The sequence below is a fragment of the Hemitrygon akajei genome, chromosome 9 (assembly GCF_048418815.1).
Source record: "Hemitrygon akajei chromosome 9, sHemAka1.3, whole genome shotgun sequence".
Classification (NCBI taxonomy): Eukaryota; Metazoa; Chordata; class Chondrichthyes; order Myliobatiformes; family Dasyatidae; genus Hemitrygon; species Hemitrygon akajei.
This window is the reverse complement of record NC_133132.1, coordinates 57,217,034-57,239,750: the sequence shown is the minus strand read 5'-3', so window position 1 is coordinate 57,239,750 and position 22,717 is coordinate 57,217,034. Positions and strand designations below refer to the sequence as shown.

Here is a 22,717-nt window from a genome sequence, read left to right as displayed (position 1 = left end):
TGCTGCTGACCACCGTGTCAGACCTACAGTCTCCCAACCGCACATACTGAGGTCTATCTGTCAAGTAGTCCACTATCCAATCCACCATGTGAGAGTCTACTCCCATCTCCGTTAGTTTGTGCCTTAAGATCTTGGGCTGGATGGTGTTAAAGGCACTAGAGAAGTCAAGGAATGTAATCCTCACAGCACAACTGACCCCCTCTAGGTGAGAGAGTGATTTGTGCAGCAAATACGTGATAGCATCCTCCACTCCCACCTTCTCCTTATATGCAAACTGAAGAGGATCCTGGGCGTGCCTGGTTTGTGGCCTCAGATTCTGTATTATCAGCCGCTCCATGGTCTTCATCACGTGCGACGTCAAGGCAACAGGTCTGAAGTCATTCAACTCCTTTGGTTGTGGTTTCTTCGGTACCGGGACAATACAGGATGTCTTCCACTGTCTGGGTACTCTTCTCTGCTCCAGGCTCATGTTGAAGATGCGCTGTAGTGGTTCTCCCAGCTCAGTAGCACAGGCCCTCAGTAATCGTGGGGAAACTCCATCCGGTCCAGCCGCCTTGCTGGTACAGATCTTCCTCAGTTGACCTTCCACCTGTGCAGCCGTAATCCTGGGCGTGGGCAAGGTCTCCTGTGAGTGGCTATTTTCCTGTGAGACACTACCCAGAAGAAGGCAGTGGCAAACCACTTCTGTAGAAAGACTTGCCCAGAACAATCATGGTCATGAGAACATAATTGCCTACGACTGTGTCATATGACACAGAACATGATGATGATATAATAAAGGTGGCTTGTGGAGCCCTGGTATGATTCTTCTTTACTAAAGAAACCAAATTTGCATGGCTGATGATAGAAAGTTAACCAGCTTCAATATGGGAGGTGGGGAGCTAACTGCTTCAGGTGCTATATCAATTAGACTACTGATGGAGATGGTGAGGTCAAAGAGGTCTGTTCTACAGCCTTTTGAAATAAATCACTGTAACCATTTCCTTCACAGCTCCTCAAATTCATCCCAGAGAAGAGCGATATTGACCTGCTGGAGGAACACCGGCACGAGATCGAGCGCATGGCAAGGGCTGACCGCTTCCTCTACGAGATGAGCAGGTTGGTTACATCATTCAATGAGGCACAGTCAGTCCTAAAAGTCCACCTGCAGGGGGCAGTATATCAGGAGTTCATGGAATGCCTCCAGGAATGGAAGAGTTTAACTTTGCAGTCAGACTAGAAAAGCTGGGGTTGTTTAGGAGGAAAGAAATTTGAGAAATAGATCTGATATGTATTCTGTTTAAGGGTTTGATTGCTCTGGAGATTCACCAGGATGTTGTCCACAATGGAATTTTTCATTTGGAGGAGAAACTGATAGGATGTGATTTTTTTCTCTTGGAGCAGAGGAGGCTGAGGGATAATCTGATAGAGGTGTGTATAATTATGAGGGGCATAGATGGTGTAGATGACAGTAAGCCTTCCCCTTTAGCAGAGGTCAGAATCAGGTTTAATATCACTGGCTTAGGTTGTGAAGTTGTTAACTTAGCAGCAACTTATTATGCAACACATAATAAACAGAGAAAATAAATAAATAAACCACTGTGTGTGTGTGTGTGCATCAAATAATTATATTAAAAATAGTAGTGCAAAGACAGAAATAATAATTTTAATAAGTGAGGTAGTGTTCATGGGTTCAATGTCCATCCATTTAGAAATCGGATGGCAGAGGGGAAGAGGGGTGTCCATACTAAAAAGGCATAGATATTAAGGTTAGGAGTAAAAGGCTCAGAGAGTATCAAAGGAGGAACTTTTTCCGACTGAGGGTAGCTGGAACCTGGAATGTGTGACCTGAAGAGGTGATGTGGGCAGAGACTCTTACCACAGTTAATTGGTACCTGAATGAGCTCTTGAACTGCCAAGGCTACAAACCAAGTGCTAGTAATTGAGAGTAATATGGATAGTCAACCATCTAGCTGGGTTGTAGGGCCTGTTTGTATATTGTATAGTTTTATGATTCTGTAGTTGAGTAAATGGAGGGGAAATGTTCGCATTAGTGAACGATGCAAGGTGCTAGAGGACATGGGAATATATACCTAAGATGTTGTGGAAGAGATGCAAGTGAGATGTGAGGAAGAACAATATTGTGCAGAGGATTCCTGTCATCTCAACATCACTTGCCTGTGGAGCCAGCATGGTGTGCAGGCTGTGGAGTTGCCATCTCATACTCTAGGGACATGGGTTTGACATTGGATGCTTCTTGTGTGGAGTTTGCTGTTTCTCCCTATGGATCTCTCCTGTGTTCTCCAGCTTCTCCATTGTAAGTTACCCCCCGCCCTCTGTCATTGTAATTTAGTTCTCGATGTAGGGAAGTGGCAAAGAAAACAAGAGGGAGTTGATTGGCATGTGATAGAGCAGAGCTCCTAAGGTGAGAATGGCCTGTGACATAATAAATAAGGAGTAGGCCGTCAATCTGTGCATTTAAAGAAGACTAGGGTGGTCATTCGATGGAAAGTAATTTGTAGGTCTGCTACAAATGAGTTGGCAAATGGAACTGAATTATTTTGTTTACTAGCACCATAACGCAAGATAAAATAGTAGATAACAGAAGAAACAGAACGCAGTGGAAGTACTCAGCAGAACAGGCAGTATCTGGGGAGCAAATACTTCAGGTCAGTAAACTTTTCTACAGAACTTGAGGGGTTTAGCTTGTCCAGTTTAATGTGAAGAGATCTAAAATATGAACTCTTCCTCTCTCTATGGATAAAGCTGGTCTGCTGAATATTTCCAGCGTTACGTTTTTCTCCAAGGAGCTGGCTTGGAGCGATTGGATTTCTTTACCTTGACATTTCTATGATTTTATAAATAATAGAGATAAGAAGGAGGAGGAGTTGGAGAGTCTCACTGAATAGTGATGCAGGATTTTAAATATGGGCCAAGAGTTCTCTTACTGTACAGTAGAGTCTATTCTGGCTCCCAGCACAAAATTCCCATTGTCCCACTCCCCCATAGTCATAGAGTCTGAACATAAATATAGAAGTTTTTCCTGCCTGCTACCTCTCTTCAGTGCAATGTTTGATGCTGCTGCAAGCAAGTTTTCATTGGACCTATACCTCACTGCGTTTGTGCACATGACAATAAATTCAACTTGACCAAAGTCACGAGGTCACACAGCCTGAAACAGGTCCTAAAGCATACACCATCCACTCTGACCATCATTCATCCACCTGCACCAATCCCGTTTCTCTTCTTGCACCTCTTGGGGGTCTGAGTCACGAAGGGTGGTTTTATTCCCTGGAGCACAGGACATTGAAAGATGACCTGGTAGACGTAGAGTAAATAAAATTATGAGAGGTATAGACAGAGTGGTCTTTTTCCCAGGAAAGCATGGTGCTAACAACAAGAGAAGGTAGGTTTAAGATCAGAGGCAAGAGATTTAGAAGGGACATCGGGGCAGCTTCTTAATGCAGACTGTGGTGGATATTTGGAATGTGCTGCCAGAAATAGTGCTTGAGGCGGGCACATTAGTAACATTTAAAAACCAGCTGGATAATTCCATAGATAGTAGAGATTTAGAGGATTGTGGCCCAATGCAGACAGATGGGACTAGCTTTCTGGGTGACACAATCAACTTGGATGAGTTGGGCCCACTTTCTTGCTGTAAGATTCTCTGACTCAGTGATTTCTCAGCCTCCTACCCTTTGTGCCTGCTGGATACCAGCATCTGCTGTGAGGGAAGTTCGACCTCTCTGTTCACCACATGTACTTAGCAAAATTGTGGGCCCACTGCCTATGAACCCAAACCATTCCATTTTATCACCAGAGGCCCCCACCAGCACAGATCTGAACATAGAATAGTGCAGCACAGTACAAGCCCTTCGGCCCACAATGTTGTGCCGACCCTTAAACCCTGCCTCCCATATATTCCCCCACCTTAAATTCCTCCATATACCTGTCTAGTAGTCTCTTAAATTTCACTAGTGTATCTGCCTCCACCACTGACTAAGGCAGTGCATTCCACGCGCCAACCACTCTCTGAGTAAAAAAACCTTCCTTTAATATCCCCCTTGAACTTCCCACCCCTTACCTTAAAGCCACGTCCTCTTGTATTGAGCAGTGGTGCCCTGGGGAAGAGGCGCTGGCTGTCTACTCTGTCTATTCCTCTTAATTCCTCTGTTTCCTCTGATCTGGTTCTGTCCTTCAACCCACAGAATTGACCATTACCAGCAGCGACTGCAGGCTTTATTCTTCAAGAAGAAGTTCGCAGAACGACTCGCAGAGGCAAAGCCAAAGATCGAAGGTGAGGCTGTCGAGAGGTCAGAGTGAATAGTTAGGCAGTGAAACATTTTTCCATGCATTTGCATCCGTCTGGCCAAATGCAAAGGTTCAGTCAGCCGTAGATCCTCACTTGCTGCTCGTTTCCCTGGAATAGTCAATGTAGGTACATTTTTTAACAAGCAGCAAAATAGTACTTTGCTTCTTAAAAGGGCTATGTCACGTGGGGGGATCACAGTGCTGCAGCTGGGAGAGATCTTACCTCATGGTTACAGCAAGCTGGGTTCGATCCAAACATCCGGTGCTTGTGCTTGAAGTTTGCACGCTGTCCCCGTGACTGTGTGGGTTTCCCCAGGGTGCTCGAGTTTACTCCAAAACTCAAGTTCGTGCAAGTTCATAGCTTACTTGCCCACTGTATAAATTGCTCCTGGGGTATAGTTGGGTTGTGGAATCTGGGGTATTGGAGGGGGTGGTTATTTGAAGAAAATAAATTGCAGCTTGTGTAGCGAAAATAGGTGCTTTATGGTCAACGAAGACTCCATGAGCCAAAGGGCTTGTTTCCATGCTGTTTTACACTAATTCTTAGCATTTATCGATTGCTACATGATCTAGAGAAGCTAGGGGAGCTGCTGGTGGGAATCAGTCAGGGAGAAGTATTGCAGCTGAGTCTGACATCAAGATTTCCCATGTCACCCTTCCCATTCTATCCACAACAATTTTCATATTTTTTATATATACAGGTTTCCCCCGCTATCCGAAGGTAGAGCGTTCCTATGAAACCATTCGTACGCCGAAATGGCATAAAGCGAAGAAGCAATTACCATTAATTTATATGGGAAAATTTTTTGAGCATTCCCAGACCCAAAAAATAACCTACCAAATAGCACATAAAACCTAACATATAGTAAAAGCAGGAATGATATGATAAATACACAGCTAAATATAAAGAAGAAATAATGTATGTACAGTGTAGTTTCACTTACCAGAATCAGGAAGATTGAGCCACAACCGATTTGTAGAAAAAAATTGGCACGTACACGCATGCGCACACATCTGCCCGCGCAAGGCTTCATGGTTATGGTAATCTTCTTTAGGGTAAACACAAGTTTAAAGCGGGCGTCTTTTTTCGTGAAAGCGACAATCCTCTTTCAGTTAGTGTGAACAGGCACTAATGTAGGTCTTTCATAAAAGCAAAATACTGTAAAGTGAACGCTTGGAAAGCAGGGGATTTGCATTTCAGGATCTGGATTCCATTGAAAAAAACAGAATTTATTGTCTATGTCTAATTACCCTCGGGAAGATGGTGATGAAGCACCTTAGACCCATGCATTCCTTCTGGTAAACTTGCTTTGACCCTGTTGTTGGGACGGGTGATCCCGGATGTAGACCCAGTGATATCGAAAGGCTCTCAGCACTTCCAGGACAGGCAGTGTGTGACCTGGAGCAGAAGCTGCTGGTGTTGCTGCTACCATTCTCCTTCTTCATGGGAGAGATGGATAGAATGGGAGGTGCTGTCAAATTAGCCTGAGTGAGTTAATGCAGCACTATATTTTGTAGACAGCTCACACTGCATTCACACTCTTCATTGATGATGGAGAAAATGCAGTAGACGTTTTGGAGTGGTTGGTTGATAGGCTACTAATTTGTTTCTTTTCTTACCACGTAGAAGAAGGCTATGTACTCCGTCCGGCAGAGCAATCTAATCAGTCCCAATAACCCACATTGCCTTGAAACCCATTCTCACAACTCCATCCTGAGTTTCTTACTATCCAAGTAGACTAGGAGCAATTTTGGCAACTCACAATACCCAGTTAATCTGCTACCCATGATTTTGTGATATGGGAATAAACCAGAGGACCCGGGGAAACATGAGGTCATGGGAAGAACATGCAAACTCCGCGTAGACAAAATCCAAGGTCAGGATTGAACCCAGGCCACCGGAGCTGCAGGTTAGCAGCACTACCTGCTCCACTGCTGTCCTGGCACTTTGTCCTGGATGGTATAGACATTTCTAAGAGTTGTTGAGGCTGCACTCGTCCAGGCAAGTGGAGAATATGCCGTGAGACTTTTGACGTGCCATGTAGATGATGGAAAGGCCATGGGTGTCTGGAGGTGCAAGCCGCCACAGGATATCCAGCCTTCTAATCTACTCTTGGAGCCCTGGTGAAGGTGAAGAAGCAAACAACAAGATTTTAAAAGTATAACAGGAGCAAATAGCATTTTACTGAATGGTATGCCATAATATGACTTGGTCCATGAAGTTCCTGCCATGGAAATGGATCTGAGTATCCTTGTAACTGAAAGAGGAAATACTGACATACATCTGCTGCAAGAAAATTATGCCACAGAACCAGGCAGCAAGAAAACAGGCCCTTCAGCCCATTGAGCCTATGCTGACCATCAAGCCTGCATTTACATTAATCCTACATCGATGTGGTTTTTATCCTTCCCACCTTCTTATTTACTGCCTTCTGACTCTACCTCTTGTACACTCCAGGGGCAAATTACAGTGGCCAATTAACCTACCAAAATGCACATCTTTGGGGGAGGAACCTAGAACACCCAGGGAAAAGCCATATAGTCACAAGGAAAATATATAAATTCAACATAGACCAGCAAAGGTCAGGATCTAATCTTGGACACTGGAGCTATGAAGTAACAGCTCCACCACTAGCAGTCACCATTTGTAATTAGGAGAGCAAATGCAATTTTGGCCTTTATTTATGTACAACAGTAAACCAATTTCTGCTGCTGGTGCTGTGGAAATTACAATTTAAGCGTTATTTTGCCGTGAAGAGCTGATCACGATGTATTTTGCTTTACCCATTCCCAACTCCAGGAATCCTTCTGGCTTCCAAAGAGCTGTGTCAAAGCAAGAAGCTGAAGCAGCTGCTGGAGGTGGTGCTTGCTTTCGGGAACTATATGAACAAGGGCCAGAGGGGGAACGCTTTCGGCTTCAGGATTTCCAGCCTCAACAAGATCGGAGACACCAAGTCGAGCATTGACAGGTACTCCAGGAGCTGGCAGGGACAAAACTTAGCCTATCATATTCAGAGATTGGTGAGAGAGTCTGCTGTGTAGCATTGAAGAGAAGTTTATTGCCCACGAGGATTGGGTAGAAATTGGTAAATTGGTTTATTATTGTCACATGTACCGACGTGCAGTGAAAGATTTGTTTTGTATGTCAACAACACAGATCATTATATCAGAATCAGATGTCCTGAACTTTGTTGTTTTGCGGCAGCAGTACACTGCAATACATTAAAAAAATACAAATTACAGTAAGAAATATATTTTTTAAATTAAATTGAACAAGTAGTGCAAAAAGAGAGCAAAAACAGTGAGACAGTGTTCATAGAAATATAGAAAACCTGCAGCACAATACAGGCCCTTCGGCCCACAATGCTGTGCCGAACATTTCCTTACTACAGAAATTACCTAGGGTTACCTATAGCCCTCTAATTTTCTAAGCTCCATATACCTATCCAGGAGTCTCTTAAAAGACCCTATTGTATCCACCCCCACCACCGTTGCCGGCAGCCTATTCCACTCACTCACCACTCTGTGGAAAAAAAAACACAACTTACCCCTGACATCTCCTCTGTACCTTAAAACTGCCCTGTCGTGTTAGCCATTTCAGCCCTGGGAAAAACCCTCTGGATATCCACACCATCAATGCCTCTCATCATCTTATACACCTCTATCAGGTCACCTTTCATCCTCTGTTGCTCCAAGGAGAAAAGGCCGAGATCACTCAACCTATTCTCATAAGGCATGCTCCCCAATCCAGGCAACATCCCTGTAAATCTCTTTTGCACCTTTCCTGTGGTTTCCACATCCTTCCTGTAGTGAGTTGACCAGAACTGAGCACAGTACTCCAAGTGGGGTCTGACCAGGGTCCTATATAGCTGCAATATTACCTCTCGGCTCTTAAATTCAATCCCAGGGTTGATGAAGGCCAATGCACTGTATGCCTTCTTAACCACAGAGTAAACCTGCGCAGCTGCTTTGAGTGTCCTATGGACTTGGACCCCAAGATCCCTCTGATCCTCTACTCTGCCAAGAATCTTACCATTAATACTATATTCTGCCATCATATTTGACCTACCAAAATGAACCACCTCGCTCTTATCTGGGTTGAACTCCATCTGCCACTTCTCAGCCCAGTTTTGCATCCTATTAATGTCCTGCTGTAACCTCTGACAGCCCTTCACACTATCCACAACACCCCCAACCTTTGTGTCATCAGCAAATTTACTAACCAATCCCTCCACTTCCTCATCCAGGTCATTTATAAAAATCACAAAGAGATCCCTGAGGTACACCACTGGTCATCAACCTCCATGCAGAATATGACCCGTCTACAACCACTCTTTGCCTTTTGTGAGCAAACCAATTCTGGATCCACAAAGCAAGGTCCCCTTGGATCCCATGCTTCCTTACTTGCTCAATAAGCCTTGCATGGGGTACCTTATCAAGTGCCTTGCTGAAATCCATATACACTACATCTACTGCTCTACCTTCACTAATGTGTTTAATCACATACTCAAAAAATTCAAAAAATGTGTTGTTTCATTGTCCGTTCAGAAATCTGATGGAAGAGGGGAAGAAGCTGTTTGTTCCTAAAACATTGAGTGTGTGTCTTCAGGCTTTTCTACCTCAGTCTGGATGATTGTAATAAATAGAGAGCTTGCCCTGGGTTCTGGGGGTCTTTAATGATGGATGCTGCCTTTTTGAGGCATGGCCTTTTGAAGATGACCTCATTGCTGAGGTGGCTAGTGCCCAGAGAGTTTGCAACCCTCTGCAGTTAAATTCCAATCCTGCACAGTGGCATCTTCATATCAGACAGTAAAGCAATGAGTCAGAATACTTTCCACTGTACCTGCTGATATCTTTGGTGACACACCAAATCTCCTCAAGCCCCTAATGAAATATAGCCACTTATGTGCCGCCTTCATAACTGCATCAGCATCTTGGGCCCAGGATAGATCTTCAAAGATGATGACACCCAGGAACTTGAAACTGTTCACTCTCTCCAGTCCTGATCCCTCGATGAGGACTGGTGTGTGTTTCCTTGACTTCCCCTTCCTGAAGTCCACAATCAGTTCCTTGGCCTTACTGACATTGAGTGCAAATTTGTTGTTGTGACACCACTCAACCAGCTGATCTATCTCACTCCTGTACATCTCCTTGTCACCATCTGAAATTCTGCCAACAATATCTGCATCATCAGTAAATTTATCAATAACGTTTGAGCTGTGGGAGTAGAGAGAGTGGAACAGCAGGCTAAGCACGCAGCCTTGAGGTGTGCCAGTATTGGTTATCAGCGAGAAGATGTTATTTCCAATCCACACTGACTGTGGTCTTCCAATGAGGAAGTCAAGAATCCAGTTGTAGAGGGAGATACAGAAACCCAATCTTGAAGCTTGTTGATTAGTATTGAGGGGAAGACGGTATCGAACCTGAGCTGTAATCAATAAACAGCAGCCTGACATAGGTATTGCTTTTGTCCAGGTGGTTCGTCACATCAGCGCATTGAGGTAGTACAAAGGAAAAGCAATAAAACAACACAAAATATAGTGTTACAGTTACAGCGAAAGCACATTGCAGGCAGGCTTTAAGATGCAAGGCCATAACAAGGCAGATTGTTAGGTCAAGAGTCCATCTTGGCATACAAGGAGACCAGAATGTGGAAGTTCTTGCAACAAGGAGAGGAGTTGCTACGGTAGATATCAGATGGTCTTTAAAGAGAAACTGGGTATACTGAAGAAGGGGTATTGGGAAGAGAGTATAGGCTGGGCCAAATGTCTTGTTTCTGTCCACACATTTCTGCACCTCTCACTTTCAGTTGACTAATACTGTTCTGTAAGTGGAGGAGGTAATCATTTTCTTGAATGTGTGTGTGGGAGGAGGCTACTGACTTCTCCAGAACTAATATGGAATGCTTCTGTCCTCTCAATTCCAGGACATTTGTTTGCTTATTCTGTTCGCTTGCCTTCCTCTTCGGAGCCTTGTCCTGTTCCCTCTTCCCATTTTCATCAGAGCCAAAGACAGGGTTCAAATTACTAACAATGTTAAGCACCTCAGTAAAGTCACCCCGCAGTCTGCAGTGGTGAAGATCAGCTTAGAGCCAATAACTTCAACCAATAGCTCCTATATCCAGCACTTGTGCTGAGGGGACATTTGCTTTGGGGAAAATGAGTGAAATCAAAGGTAGAGACGCAAAAGACTGGCGATGCTGGAAGTCTAGAGCATCACGCAAAAAAAACACGGAGGGAACTCCGCAGGTCAGGCAGCAACTATGGAGAGAAAAGGACCATCTGGGTCCTGAAGCATCGGCTGTCCATTGCCTTCCGCAGATGCTGCCTGATCCACTGAGTTCCTCCAGTCCTTTTGAGTGTCGCTCCAGTTAAAAACAAATCTTTTATTCCTGAATCTCTGCATGCTATTTCCATTCAAAGCCTCCTGAGTACATGTCTCTCTGATCAATCATTTTGGCCTTTGGTTGCATTTCAATCTTCTTCTCGGGTCCTGCACACATGGGTAGTTTCTGTCGATGGTTGGTGCTTAATAATTTTAAGTGTGAAGCGTGTATCCTGTAAGGTATAGGCGTAGGTGCAGGAGGTGATCATTTCCTGGAATGTGTGTGTGGGACGAAGCTACTGCATTCTCCAGAACTAACGTGTTCTCTCAATTCCAGGAGCATCACACTGTTACATTATCTGATCATGATATTTGAAAAGAGCTACCCAGAGATCCTCAGCATCCATTTAGATTTACTCCATGTACCAGAGGCAGCCAAAGTCAAGTAAGTGGCCTGACAAAACTGCTATCACATAGCCAGCTCGTGTGGCCTTATTCTCTGTATTTTTTGCTCGTTGTCACATGTACAAAGATGTCCATGCACATATGCACACGGGTGTATTCGCATAGTTTTTTACCTGACGTGCACACATTTTGGCAAGCGAGCAGAGCTGCTGCTTCCCGGGTGCAGACACCTGGGTTCGATGCTGACTTCTGTTCATGTCGATGTGGGCTTTGTGTGTTTTCCCTGTGACTGCATGAATTTCCTCTGGGTGCTGTGGTTTCCTCCCACGTTCCGAAGATGTGGGGGGCTGGCAGGCTAATCTTTGCACCCTAATTTGTCCCCAGTGTGTAGGTGAGAGGCTGAATCTGGGAGGATTTGATTGGAAAGAGTGTGGATGGGTGGATGGTGATCAGCATGGGTGGGTTGAAGTGCAGACACTGCATAAAGATACGTATGCATACTTGCATGCACAGAAACATCCACATGTACACACAGCAGGGACCTGTGAGACATACACAAATTTACACACGCATACATGCACACACACCTCACATTCACACCATAATCTTGCAAATGCCATGCAGAGACACGCTTATCAGATGGTTATGTATTGAAAACACAGCTCAGAGACTAATCTGTCACTGAAATCACATACTGAAGCAGTGACCTCGTCTGGTCTCTCGAACAGATGCCAAAGTCATGGCAGTTTTTTCAGAGGTGACCAGCTGTCCAGGCCAACCTTAATCCCTTAGTACTTAGGGTTAGTCCAGGCCCAACCTTAATAGTACTTAGTTGGGGGGGGCGGGGTGCATATGAAACCTTGTGATAATTTGAGAATAAGTAAAAGATTTCACTTTTTTTAACCTCCGACCTTCATTCATACAGAACATGTATTAGATTGTGCTGAGGACTCTTGGGGATGGGTGCGGCATTTGGGACTGTAAGCACAGTTTGACTGTCTTTCCGAGTTTAATTAATTACATTTATTTCACACAGTCTGTCAGAACTGGACAAAGAGATAAACAATCTAAAGAATGGATTGAAGGCTTTGGAGTCTGTAAGTATCACCTGCCTAGAGTTGCATAGAATAAGCATACTGTATATAACAAATGTCAGTTCCGATGAATGAACTTAGACTTGATCTTTGCTACTCTTTCCACAGATGCAGCATGAGTTTTTCCATCATTTTCTGTTATTATTCCATCCTTCCGGTGTCTGTAGTCGATGTTTGGTTTTATTTGGCTTTGGGATGTGGACCTGACTGTCAGTGCCACGTTTATTGTCTGAATTTACAGTAATTTTGTCCCAGAATTAAAGAGAATCAAGTTGGTGGGTCTGATTCATATTAGCAATGGCTTGTTTTCTCCCCAAAGAATATTGATGACTTGGATGGGTTTTTACAACAATTCAGTTGCTGCCACTATGGATACCAGCTTTTCAATCCAGATTTATTCGGTTTAATTGCAGTTCTCTAGTTGCTGCAGGAGGATTCGAACTTGTGTTCCTATCTCAGGCCTATGAGCTGGGCATGATCCATACCAAAGGCAATTGGGCTTGGCCATTCATGTGGCAACACTCTGAATGCACAACTGAAGGGAAAAGTTCCTATGGCTCCAGGAATCTATAAACCTCTGGCTTGTATCCCAGAAGCATTGGTCCATGAGTCACAGCTCGATCCACAGCCATTTGGAGACTCTCTCTGCAGCCTCTGTGATGGTCCCGATGGCTCTTTTTCTTTGCAGCTCCTGTAATGCCCATGAGAGAATAGATTCTGCACAGCGAGTAGACAGCAAAACCTGTACACCTTATCTCTACAGGCTCACACCACGCCCTCCACCCCCGTCTCTGGCATTGCTCTACCAGCTCCTGGGATTTGGCTTTCTTACATTCAAACGTGTCCTCGATCCAGTCTTCCTAAGGAACTGTCAGTTCTAACATGACCACCTGCTTCGAGGTTTCTGATAGAATGACCATGTCAGGCCTCAGGGATGATGATGCAGTGAAGTCAGGGAATTGCTTAGCAAGATCGACTTTCAGTTGCCAGTCAGATGCTACCTTGTGGACTACTGGTGTTTAGAACCTGTATGTTGTCCACCCTTACTTACTGTTAGTCAGGAAGTCTTCTTGTATTTTGTGTCTTGACGATGTGGCATTTGACTTGAGTTTAAAGAACCCTGGCAGGAATCCCAGTTTTGAGTTAACGTTGTGACAGGAAGGTATAAGAATTTTCGCTTAGAAAAAATAGGACCAGGAAATTAACATAATTTTAAAAAAACATCATTGCATTTTCTATAGTATGTATAAGGGAGGAAGCCTATAAGAGAGCTACTCGAATTTGTTGTAATTCAGTTTGAATTGTTTAGTTTATGTGTAATACCAGGGAGCTCTAGGCATCTCTTTCTGCTTCTAGAGGCTGCTGCAATCAGCACAGAGGAATGTGTCTTGTTTACATGCCTGATGTCCTATCTGTGTTGGTGTAGTAGATTTATCAGAGTGGTGAGCAACAGGAAGGCCAATACCAGTGTGACCCTCTCCAATTACTGATGAGCTCAATGGCTTGATTTAGACTGTGGTCATCGGGTGGGGCTGCTGTGGAAATGAGTTTGAAACATGAGAAAAAAATATTTTCGTCCCATCTCACTGCATTGCAACAGGATCTGGGTGTACATATCTCAGGATACACAGCACAGATAGGTAACGTCAGAGAGTCCTAGATTCAGAATCAGAATCTGGTTTATTATCACCGGCATGTGATGTGAAATTTGTTAACTTAACAGCAGCAGTTTAATGCGATACATAATCTAGCAGAGAGGTGAAAAATAAATAAAATAAAAATAATTAATAATAATAAGTAACATTAAAAATAATAATAAACAAGTAAATCAATTACAGTATACGTATATTGAATAGATTAAAAAAACATGCAAAAACAGAAATACTGTATATTTTTTAAAAAGTAAGGTAGTGTCCAAATATTCAATGTCTAGGAGGAATCAGATGGCAGAAGGGAAGAAGCTGTTCCTGAATCGCTGAGTGTGTCCCTTCAGGCTTCGGTACCTCCTACCTGATGGTAACAGTGAGAAAAGGGCATGCCCTGGGTACTGGAGGTCCTTAATAATGGACGCTGCCATTCTGAGACACCGTGTCCTGAAGATGTCCTGGGTACTTTGTAGGCTCGTGCCCAAGATGGAGCTGACTAGATTTACAACCTTCTGCAGCTTCTTTTAGTCCTGTGCAGTAGCCCCTTCATACCAGACAGTGCTGCAGCCTGTCGGAATGCTCTCCATGGTACAACTATAGAAGTTTTTGAGTGTATTTGTTGACATGCCAAATCTCTTCAAACTCCTAATGAAGTATAGCTGCTGTCTTGCCTTTTTTATAACTACATCGATATGTTGGGACCAGGTTAGATCCTCAGAGATCTTGACACCCAGGAACTTAAAACTGCTCACTCTCTCCATGTCTGATCCCTCTGTGAGGATTGGTATGTATTCCTTTGTCTTATCCTTCCTGAAGTCCACAATCAGCTCTTTTGTCTTACTGATGCTGAGTGCCAGGTTGTTGCTGTGCCATCACTCCACTAGTTGGCATATCTCACTCCTGTATGCCTTCTTGTCACCACCTGAAATTCTACTAACAATGGTTGTGTCGTCAGCAAATTTATAGGTGGTATTTGAGCTATGCCTAGCCACACAGTCATGTGTATACAGAGAGTAGAGCAGTGGGCTAAGCACACACCCCTGAGGTGTACCAGTGTTGATCGTCAGTGAGGAGGATATGGTATCACCAATCCACACGGATTGTGGTCTTCCGGTTAGGAAGTTGAGGATCCAATTGCAGAGGGAGGTACAGAAGCCCAGGTTCTGCAACTTCTCAGGATTGTGGGAATGATGATATTAAATGATGAGCTATTGTCAATGAACAGCTTCCTGACATAGGTGTTTGTGTTGTCCAGGTGGTCTAAAGCCGTGTGAAGAGCCATGGAGATTGTGTCTGCCATTGACCTATTGTGGCAATAGGCAAATTGCAATGGGTCCAGGTCCTTGCTGAGGCAAGAGTTCAGTCTAGTCATAACCAACCTCTCAAAGCATTTCATCACTGTTGATGTGAGTGCTACTGGGCAATAGTCATTAAGGCAGCCCATTATTCTTCACAGTTCTCCCTGTAACCTTGTGGGCTTCAATTGGGTGCTCCAGTTTCCTTCCACGTGCAGTTAATTGGGTGCTATAAATTGCCGCTCAATCAAAAACAGTCGAAAATCAAACAGAATGCTGGGAGGAAAAAAAGGAAATGGATTATGCAGAGTATAAGAAGGTGGCTGATGTTCTGTGCGGACACAGATGGCTGAACAGCCTGATTTCGTGCTGTATCTCTCTGACTAGATGTGGCTATGAACATTTCCCTACTGCGCTTGCTTGATCAAAGTATCTTTCATTCCTACTCAGATTAGAGCCTGAAGCTTAGCTGGGTCTGGAGCAGCACGTGCAGCAATAACTGTTGAACCCATGTAATGAAGTGTAATTATGTTAAAGAGCTTTCAGCTCACAGTAGATAGGAAGATGCACACAGGATGTGGCTGGAACCTAATGGAGTGGGTGTATGCAGACGTGTTGCACTGATCCCCTGACCTGATAAGCAGTGGCTTTGCTTTGGCACGGGATGCCAGGGTCTCAGAGTTCATCCTAATTCCAATTGAAAAATGAGTGGGAATACCCACTGGGACATGCAATCCCTTCAGGAGCATCCTGGCGGGCAAACTCTTTACTTGACCATTGGTCTGACAGTGAGCCTTCACTTAACTGGGGAGGCAGAATTATCTGCTTCCCGGGAGAGGTTTCAGGCAGTGACATGTCACCTTTAATGGGGTAATTCTTCGCATCAGAGTCCAGATGGTAAGACATTCCTTTTAGTGAAGGATTGTCAGCCTCCTATTTAATGATTGGACAAAGAGAAGTTCCCTTTAATAGAGTGGGAGAGATACAAAAGGTGAAGCTTCCTTACTTGCTTAAGAAAGCAGCCATTCAGCCCATTTGATTCATGACAATTCCAGCTGAGTAATCCTGTCAGTCCCACAGCCTTCCCTTTGCCCCTAACCCAGCTTTTTTTCTCTCGTATCTCCATCACTTTTCCTTTTGATTCTTTTTTCCACTGGCTAATGCTAAAGGGTAATCTCCCGCACATAGTTAACTTACCAGCACATCTTTAGGAGTGGGAGTCCCCAGGTGGTCACAGGGAGAGCATGCAAACTCCACACAGACAGCGCCCCAGGTCAGGACTGAAGCTGGTTCTCTGGAGCTATCTGGTAGAGTTACTTGCTGCGTCACTGTTCCGCTTTGTGCTGCAGAATAGAAATACTCCTCATGACCCTCTCTTTCCCTTCATTCCTCTAGGAGCTGGACTACCAGAAAAGTCGCATACGGAGCCCTGAGGACAAGTTTATTCCAGTCATGAGCGACTTCATTACTGTTGCCAGCTTCAGCTTTTCCGAGATGGAGGATCTTTTGGCTGAGGCGAAAGACAAGGTAGGCAAACAATTGGGGGGTGTAACTCATCTGCTCATTCTCTCTGCTGACTTGCCACGTGGTGAGTGAAGAGTTAGCCATCTCGATTCCACTTCCTTTCATCGCCAGTGTCAGGCCACAGACTGGACAACGTTGGTAGAAGGTTCCATTTTAAAGTGTTTGCTGCTGATGGGACTGCGGACATATAGTGAGATTGTTCTAGAAGTTTACGTACTGACAGTGAGACTGTTTTAAGTGATGGTGAGACTCTCTGCTAAACAAGAGTCCGTCAATGAGAACATTCAGGTAATAGGATACCTATTGGTGAGTCCCCCAGCTGTTCGCAGTTACCAGGGATTCTGGTGCTGAGGCTCCCTGTTAAACAACGGTCTGATAATCAGATCACTCAGTTAACAGAGGACCTGTCACTGAGACTCCCTCTTACACAGAATCCTGTCATTCAATTAGCAGTGGATCTGATGGTAGGATTTTTTGGAGTCTTAAGACAAATCTCTTTATTTGGATCCTAAGAGAGGTGTAATCTTGAGCCCCTTTTTCCATTGGTTAGGATTGCCAGAGAATCCATATGCCTGCCCTTACTGAGCTCACTCTGCGAGAATCTGAAAACTGAGCTAGTGACGGCCATTTATCCCCAACACCAGTCCAGGAGCACGTTTTGAAAGCCCAGTATTGTAGTAGCCTGTGGACTACCTACTGGCTTAGAAGCTCCTTACCTGGGAGGCAGGCCACAGTAAAGGCAGCCCTGACAAGTGCTGTTCAGTGTTAGCAGGAACTTTGTTGTCTAAGGCTTCATATTAGACCTGGAAAGAGAAGGGGAGAGCCTCTGAGCCAAAGCGAAAAGCAGCCAGCAATGACTAAACACAGAACCATATGAGTCCCGAAGAAAGTAAATAAAATGCTACCACATGTTTAGATAAAAGTGCAGAAAGCGAGTGCAATTTGTTGGTTTGCCACCCACTGTGCTTTGCAGATTTTCATGGTCTGCTAAGCCAGGCTGTTTTAATCTAAAAATAAAAACTTGCCACGATTGTGGTTGTTTAATTTTATTTGAAACCTTTACTTTCCACAATATAGTTTGTCGATGAGAAGGTCTTCCTTTCATAGCACGGGCTGGTTCCATTAGAAGCCACTTGCATTAAGAAAACTGTGGACATTATGTATGTGGGGATTTTGTTTTTTCTCTGGGCCAAGTTGTACCAATAGCTATCATGTTAACATGGAACAGTTGGTGCATCATGGGAGTTGCCCAACCTAATTCTTTATGATCGCTATCCCCACCAACCCCCATGCACAACTGATTGAAGCTGAGGAAGATCAGCATGAATTAACTTGCAATAATGCAGCAAATACTGTATTAAAACTCCAGCTTTGTAGACTATTGGATGTAATGCCCTCACACTTTTAATACTTTGCTGTTAGATGTCATCGTACATTTTTTGTTGAACCTAGTAAATTTAAAGGGAATGAAGGAACTCTGGCCACCAGTATCAGGGCAGTGAGGAACTTTGCCCTCTGACAGAATCAGAATCAAGTTTATTATCACTGTATGATGTGAAATGTCGGCAGCAGGACAGTGCAAAGACATAAGATTAATCTTAAATTAAAAAATGACTAAATAGTGTAAAAGTAACAGAATAATGAGGTAGCATTTGTGGGTTCATGGACCATTCAGAAATCTGAAGATGGAAAGGAAGATGTTCCTGAGTTGTTGAGTGTGGAAATTCAGACTCCTTTTCCTCTTCCTCAATGGTAATAACAAGAAGAGGACATGACCTAGGTGGTGAGTATCCTTAACAATCGATGCTGCCTTCTTGAGACACCGCCTGTTAAAGGTTTCATCGATAGTGGGGCGGGTTGAGCCTCTCTGGCAAAGTCTCCGACCCCCTGCGGTCTGTGTATTGAAGCTTCCACACCAGGTGGCAATGCAGCTAGTCAGAAAGCTGTCCACCGTATGTCTAGGGAAATTCACATGAGTCTTTGGTGACATACCAAATCTCCTCAAACTCCTAATGAAGTAGAGACACCGGCATACCTCCTTCATGATTCCATCAATGTGTTGTGTCTAGGACAGATCTTTTGAGATTTTGATACCCGCACACACAAACTGCTCACTCTTTCCACCACTGATCCTTTAATGAGACTCGTGTATGTTCTCCAACTTCCTCTTCCTGAAGTCCACAATCAGTTTTGTGGTCTTACTGTCCTTGTTGTTGTTGTGACACCACTCAACCAACTGAACCATCTCATTCCCATCAGCCTCCGTGTCGCCATCTGAGATTCTACCAACAATAGTAATGTTACCTGTGAATTTGTAAATGCTGTTTGAGTTGTGTTCAGTCACACAATCATGAGTGCAGAGAGAATAGAACAGTGAGCGAAGCATTCGTTCTTGAAGTGTGCCTATGTTGATTGTCAGTGAGAAGGGGATGTTATCACCGGTTCATACTGACTATAGTCTCCTAATGAGGAGGTTGAGGATCCAGTTGCAGAGGGAGGTACAGAGGCTTCAGATTTAGAAGCTTGGTGATTAATACTGAAAGGACAACGTTTTGAACACTGACCTGTAATCAATAACAGCAGCCTGATGTAGGTATTGCTATTGTACAGGTACTCCAAGGCCGAGTGAAGAGCCAGTGAGATTGCATTTGCTGTAGCCCTGCTGCAGTTGAATTGTAGTGGTCCAGGTCCTTGCCGAGGCAGGTATTAATTCTACCTATAACCAGCTTGTTGAAACCCTTCATCACAGTAGATGTGAATGCTACCAGTTGGCAATCATTCAAGCCACTCATCCTGCTCTTAGTGGGCACCCATATGATTGCTGCCTAGTATGATTAACAGGGCAATGAGGGAACTTTGACCCCCAACCAGTGTCAAGGCAATGAAGAAACTCCATTCTTGGGAACTTTGAAGGGAGCACAGGAATCGTCACCCAGTGAGCCAGATGGCTATCCTTTGGGAGGACCCAATAGTCAAAGAACAGATTAGCAGAGTTTATGTTGTCCTGTTTTCTAGATTTTGCCCACACTTCCTTCACTTAGCTTGGCCCATGTCCAAACCAAGTCCAACAATGCCACCTCGCTTGTCAGGACATAAGCTTTCAGATCAAGAGGCAAGATTGTTAACTACTGAACTTCACCAGACAAGGACAGTGATTTAGTTCAGTCCCAGGAGTCAGGCCTACTTTAACCAAAGCTATTCATTAAAACGGCAATGAAAGGAAGGTCTTACTTGAGAAACAACAGAGTTGTTTCCAGACAACTTAAATGCCTCCCTTCCCTTGATTTGTAACCAAACATAGTTGGCTAGAATAGCCTTCAAGTTTACCCTTAGGATAATTAATTTCTTCCTTGTTCTCTGCTGAGCTTCAGTTTGTTAGTCCATTGGCTCTTGGCATGCCAGGGCATCAGAAATCAGGGAACATGCCTTGTGTGGCAGTAAGTCACATCTTCTGTTACCTCTTCACATGCAAATCCTGGCTGGAGCAGATGTGCCGCGAACCCTTCTTTATTGTTCTCCTTTATCTTTCAAGAGTCCATTGTGGCAGTCCCTTGAATATGAGACCTTCTCTGTATGCTGCAGATAATCTCCTTACACTGCCACATTTGTCGGGGCTGACCATAAAATCACTTCAGTCACCACATGTTGCTAGGAGACGCTTCATGAGCGGTCGGAAGTCCCATTGATCTTCTTGTCTCCTGCTCTAAACCTTGGTTGAATTAGTTTACAAAATCTGTGAAAATAAATAAAACGCTCAAACATGTGTGTGCCTTTATGCTTGTATGACACATCTTTGAGTGAATATATTTTTCTGTGACTAAATTATGTGATATCTAGTGTATATGCTCTGCTGCATATGTCGTTCTGTATATGTGCCTCTGTGCTTGTTTTCGCGTGTTTGTGCCTGCTTGCATGTGTCTGTGTAAGTCTCTGTATCTGGTTGTGTGTTTCCATCCATTTATCAGGGTGGGTCTTTGTGTTTGTGAAAGAGAATTGAGTGTCTGAGTGTGAGTGTAGGGTGTCTGTGCACATGTTTGTGTGTGTGTGTGTGTACGTGCACGCCTCTGTATGTGTTTACTTCCTAAATATCCAAAAGTGTAACAGTTGTGGCGAGATGACACATTCATCTTGTTTAAGGAGACTTACATCGATGTGCAAGGTCCTTTCTTGTTCAAATAAAGTTATAATTTGGAGGACAAAAAGTTGCCTTTCAGCTTCCTTCACTGACTGAGCCTGTCACCCATCATCCACAGTTGTTATGTGGTTACCATTCCTTGATGAAAAGAATCTCTGTTTAATTTAACCTCTCCCCCTACTCTCATCTCCCATCAATACAATTATATATCTTTGTTCCTGATTATATTCCAGCCTGTGTCTCCCAGAATGAAGAGCCTTCCTGTCTCTTTAACATTTAATGGAATGGGACAAAGGCTTGGCGGCGGGTCAGGCTCAGTATTTGAGCAAAAATATTCCCCTGTGGCGGCTGTTAAAGGAAAACTTTCTCGGTCCTCATTTGTGTGGAGTCACCATCTTTACCCTTGTTCACTGCACATTACTGTACCATGATATATAACATTACCAGACCCTCCATTTTCTCCTTCTCTTCATCTCAATGAACGTCAGTCATCGGACATTAATTCTGTGATATCTATGAAATACTGTGTTAAAAAGAAATGTGCTTAAAAACAGGATATCAAATGCAGGATTTTCTGTACTCAGCAAATTCTTTATAATTCTGTTTACTAATATTATTCAGGGGCTATCTCCTCTTCATAACATTTGCGGGGTGCCATTCACTATATAATATAATTTCTTAATATATTCAGATAATATGCATTCTACATTAGTGTTTGACAATATACATTATGTTGGTAATATTTGCCCTATGTATAGTAGTATTTACAGGATAGGCAGGACAAACATGGATTTTTTTAAATCAAGCATTGGAGACTGAGGAGTGGACTGATGGAAGTATGTATAATTGTATGGGCTGGCATGGTAGTGTAGTGGTTGGCAAACAGTTTACAGTACAGGCGACCCAAGTACAATTCCCACCCCTGTCTGTAAAGAGTTTGTATGTTCTCCTGTGACAGAGTGAGTTTCCTCCCACAGTCCAAAGACCTACCATTTAGTAGGTTAATTGGTCATTGTACGTTGTCCTGTGATTCAGCTATAGGTGGGGGGGGGGGGTGTTGCTGGGCAGCATAGCTTGAAGGGCCTACTCCACACTGTATCTCAATAAAATAAAAATATATAATTATGAGAGGCATTGAAAAGGGTGGACAGCCATTTCCCCTCCCCTCCCAACCCCCCACCCACAGTAGAAATGTAGATTTAAAGTGAGAGGAAGATGTGAGGAGCAAGTTTTTTACACAGAGTGGTGGGTGCCTAGAATGCATTGCCAAGTATGGAAGTGATGCAGGCACGATATTTTCATTCGAGAGGCATTTGTATGTGGACCTGGATCATACACAGGCAGTAAAGATTAGTTTGGCATTATGGTCAGCATAGATGTGAAAGGTCAAAGGGTATGATCCTTGCTGTGCTGTTCCATCTCTGATATCTGTTCTCTAATTGTGTTTCTTAACAAGCTGCCATGCATTCTTCAAAAGTGTTTTACGATATGTTCCAGTGATATTGGCCCTGTATGGTGTTTGCAGAAATAATATTGTTTTACAGTGTGTAAAGGTAGTTAACACTCGAGAATCATGTTACTACCTACTAGTGGTTTGTGCTCCTTAATGCAGTGTCTCAAAATTTAGTGTTTCATGGAAATATTCAGGGAACGTCCTTCATGACCCCAGATGATTTATTTGGCTCCATTCATGGAAGGTCGAATGATAATTAAACTTGAAACTTTAAATTTGAACTTACATGCAGCATTTGAAAGAATGCAACTGGAAGACAGTTTGTTGAAAGCTACATTTGAATTGCTTTGTGGTCTTCTGTGGCGTGGATGCTTGCACACGGAGGCATCAGGCCTACACAGTCGAGTGGATCCAGCGGCCTCAATGCCTGTATGAATGCCAACTCTGCTAAAGTCATTCATGCATAATATGCCTCTGTACATCTTCAACCACTCAGAGATATAGAGTCGGGTTCATTTCCCTCCACAGATGCTGCCTGACCCGCTGAGCTC

General features: G+C 43.8%; 1 protein-coding gene across 7 annotated transcripts in view; it reads left to right on the top strand.

Annotated features, from left to right (window-relative positions):
- Positions 1-22,717, top strand: part of daam2 (dishevelled associated activator of morphogenesis 2) — a 310,967-nt gene that overhangs the window by 245,658 nt on the left and 42,592 nt on the right. For all 7 annotated transcript variants that reach the window (XM_073056055.1, XM_073056054.1, XM_073056049.1 and 4 more), the window contains 6 exons: positions 992-1,098; positions 4,188-4,276; positions 7,091-7,259; positions 10,952-11,059; positions 12,056-12,116; positions 16,450-16,581. In XM_073056055.1, coding sequence (XP_072912156.1) covers positions 992-1,098; positions 4,188-4,276; positions 7,091-7,259; positions 10,952-11,059; positions 12,056-12,116; positions 16,450-16,581 — 666 coding nt within the window. The remainder of the gene's footprint in view (positions 1-991; positions 1,099-4,187; positions 4,277-7,090; positions 7,260-10,951; positions 11,060-12,055; positions 12,117-16,449; positions 16,582-22,717) is intronic.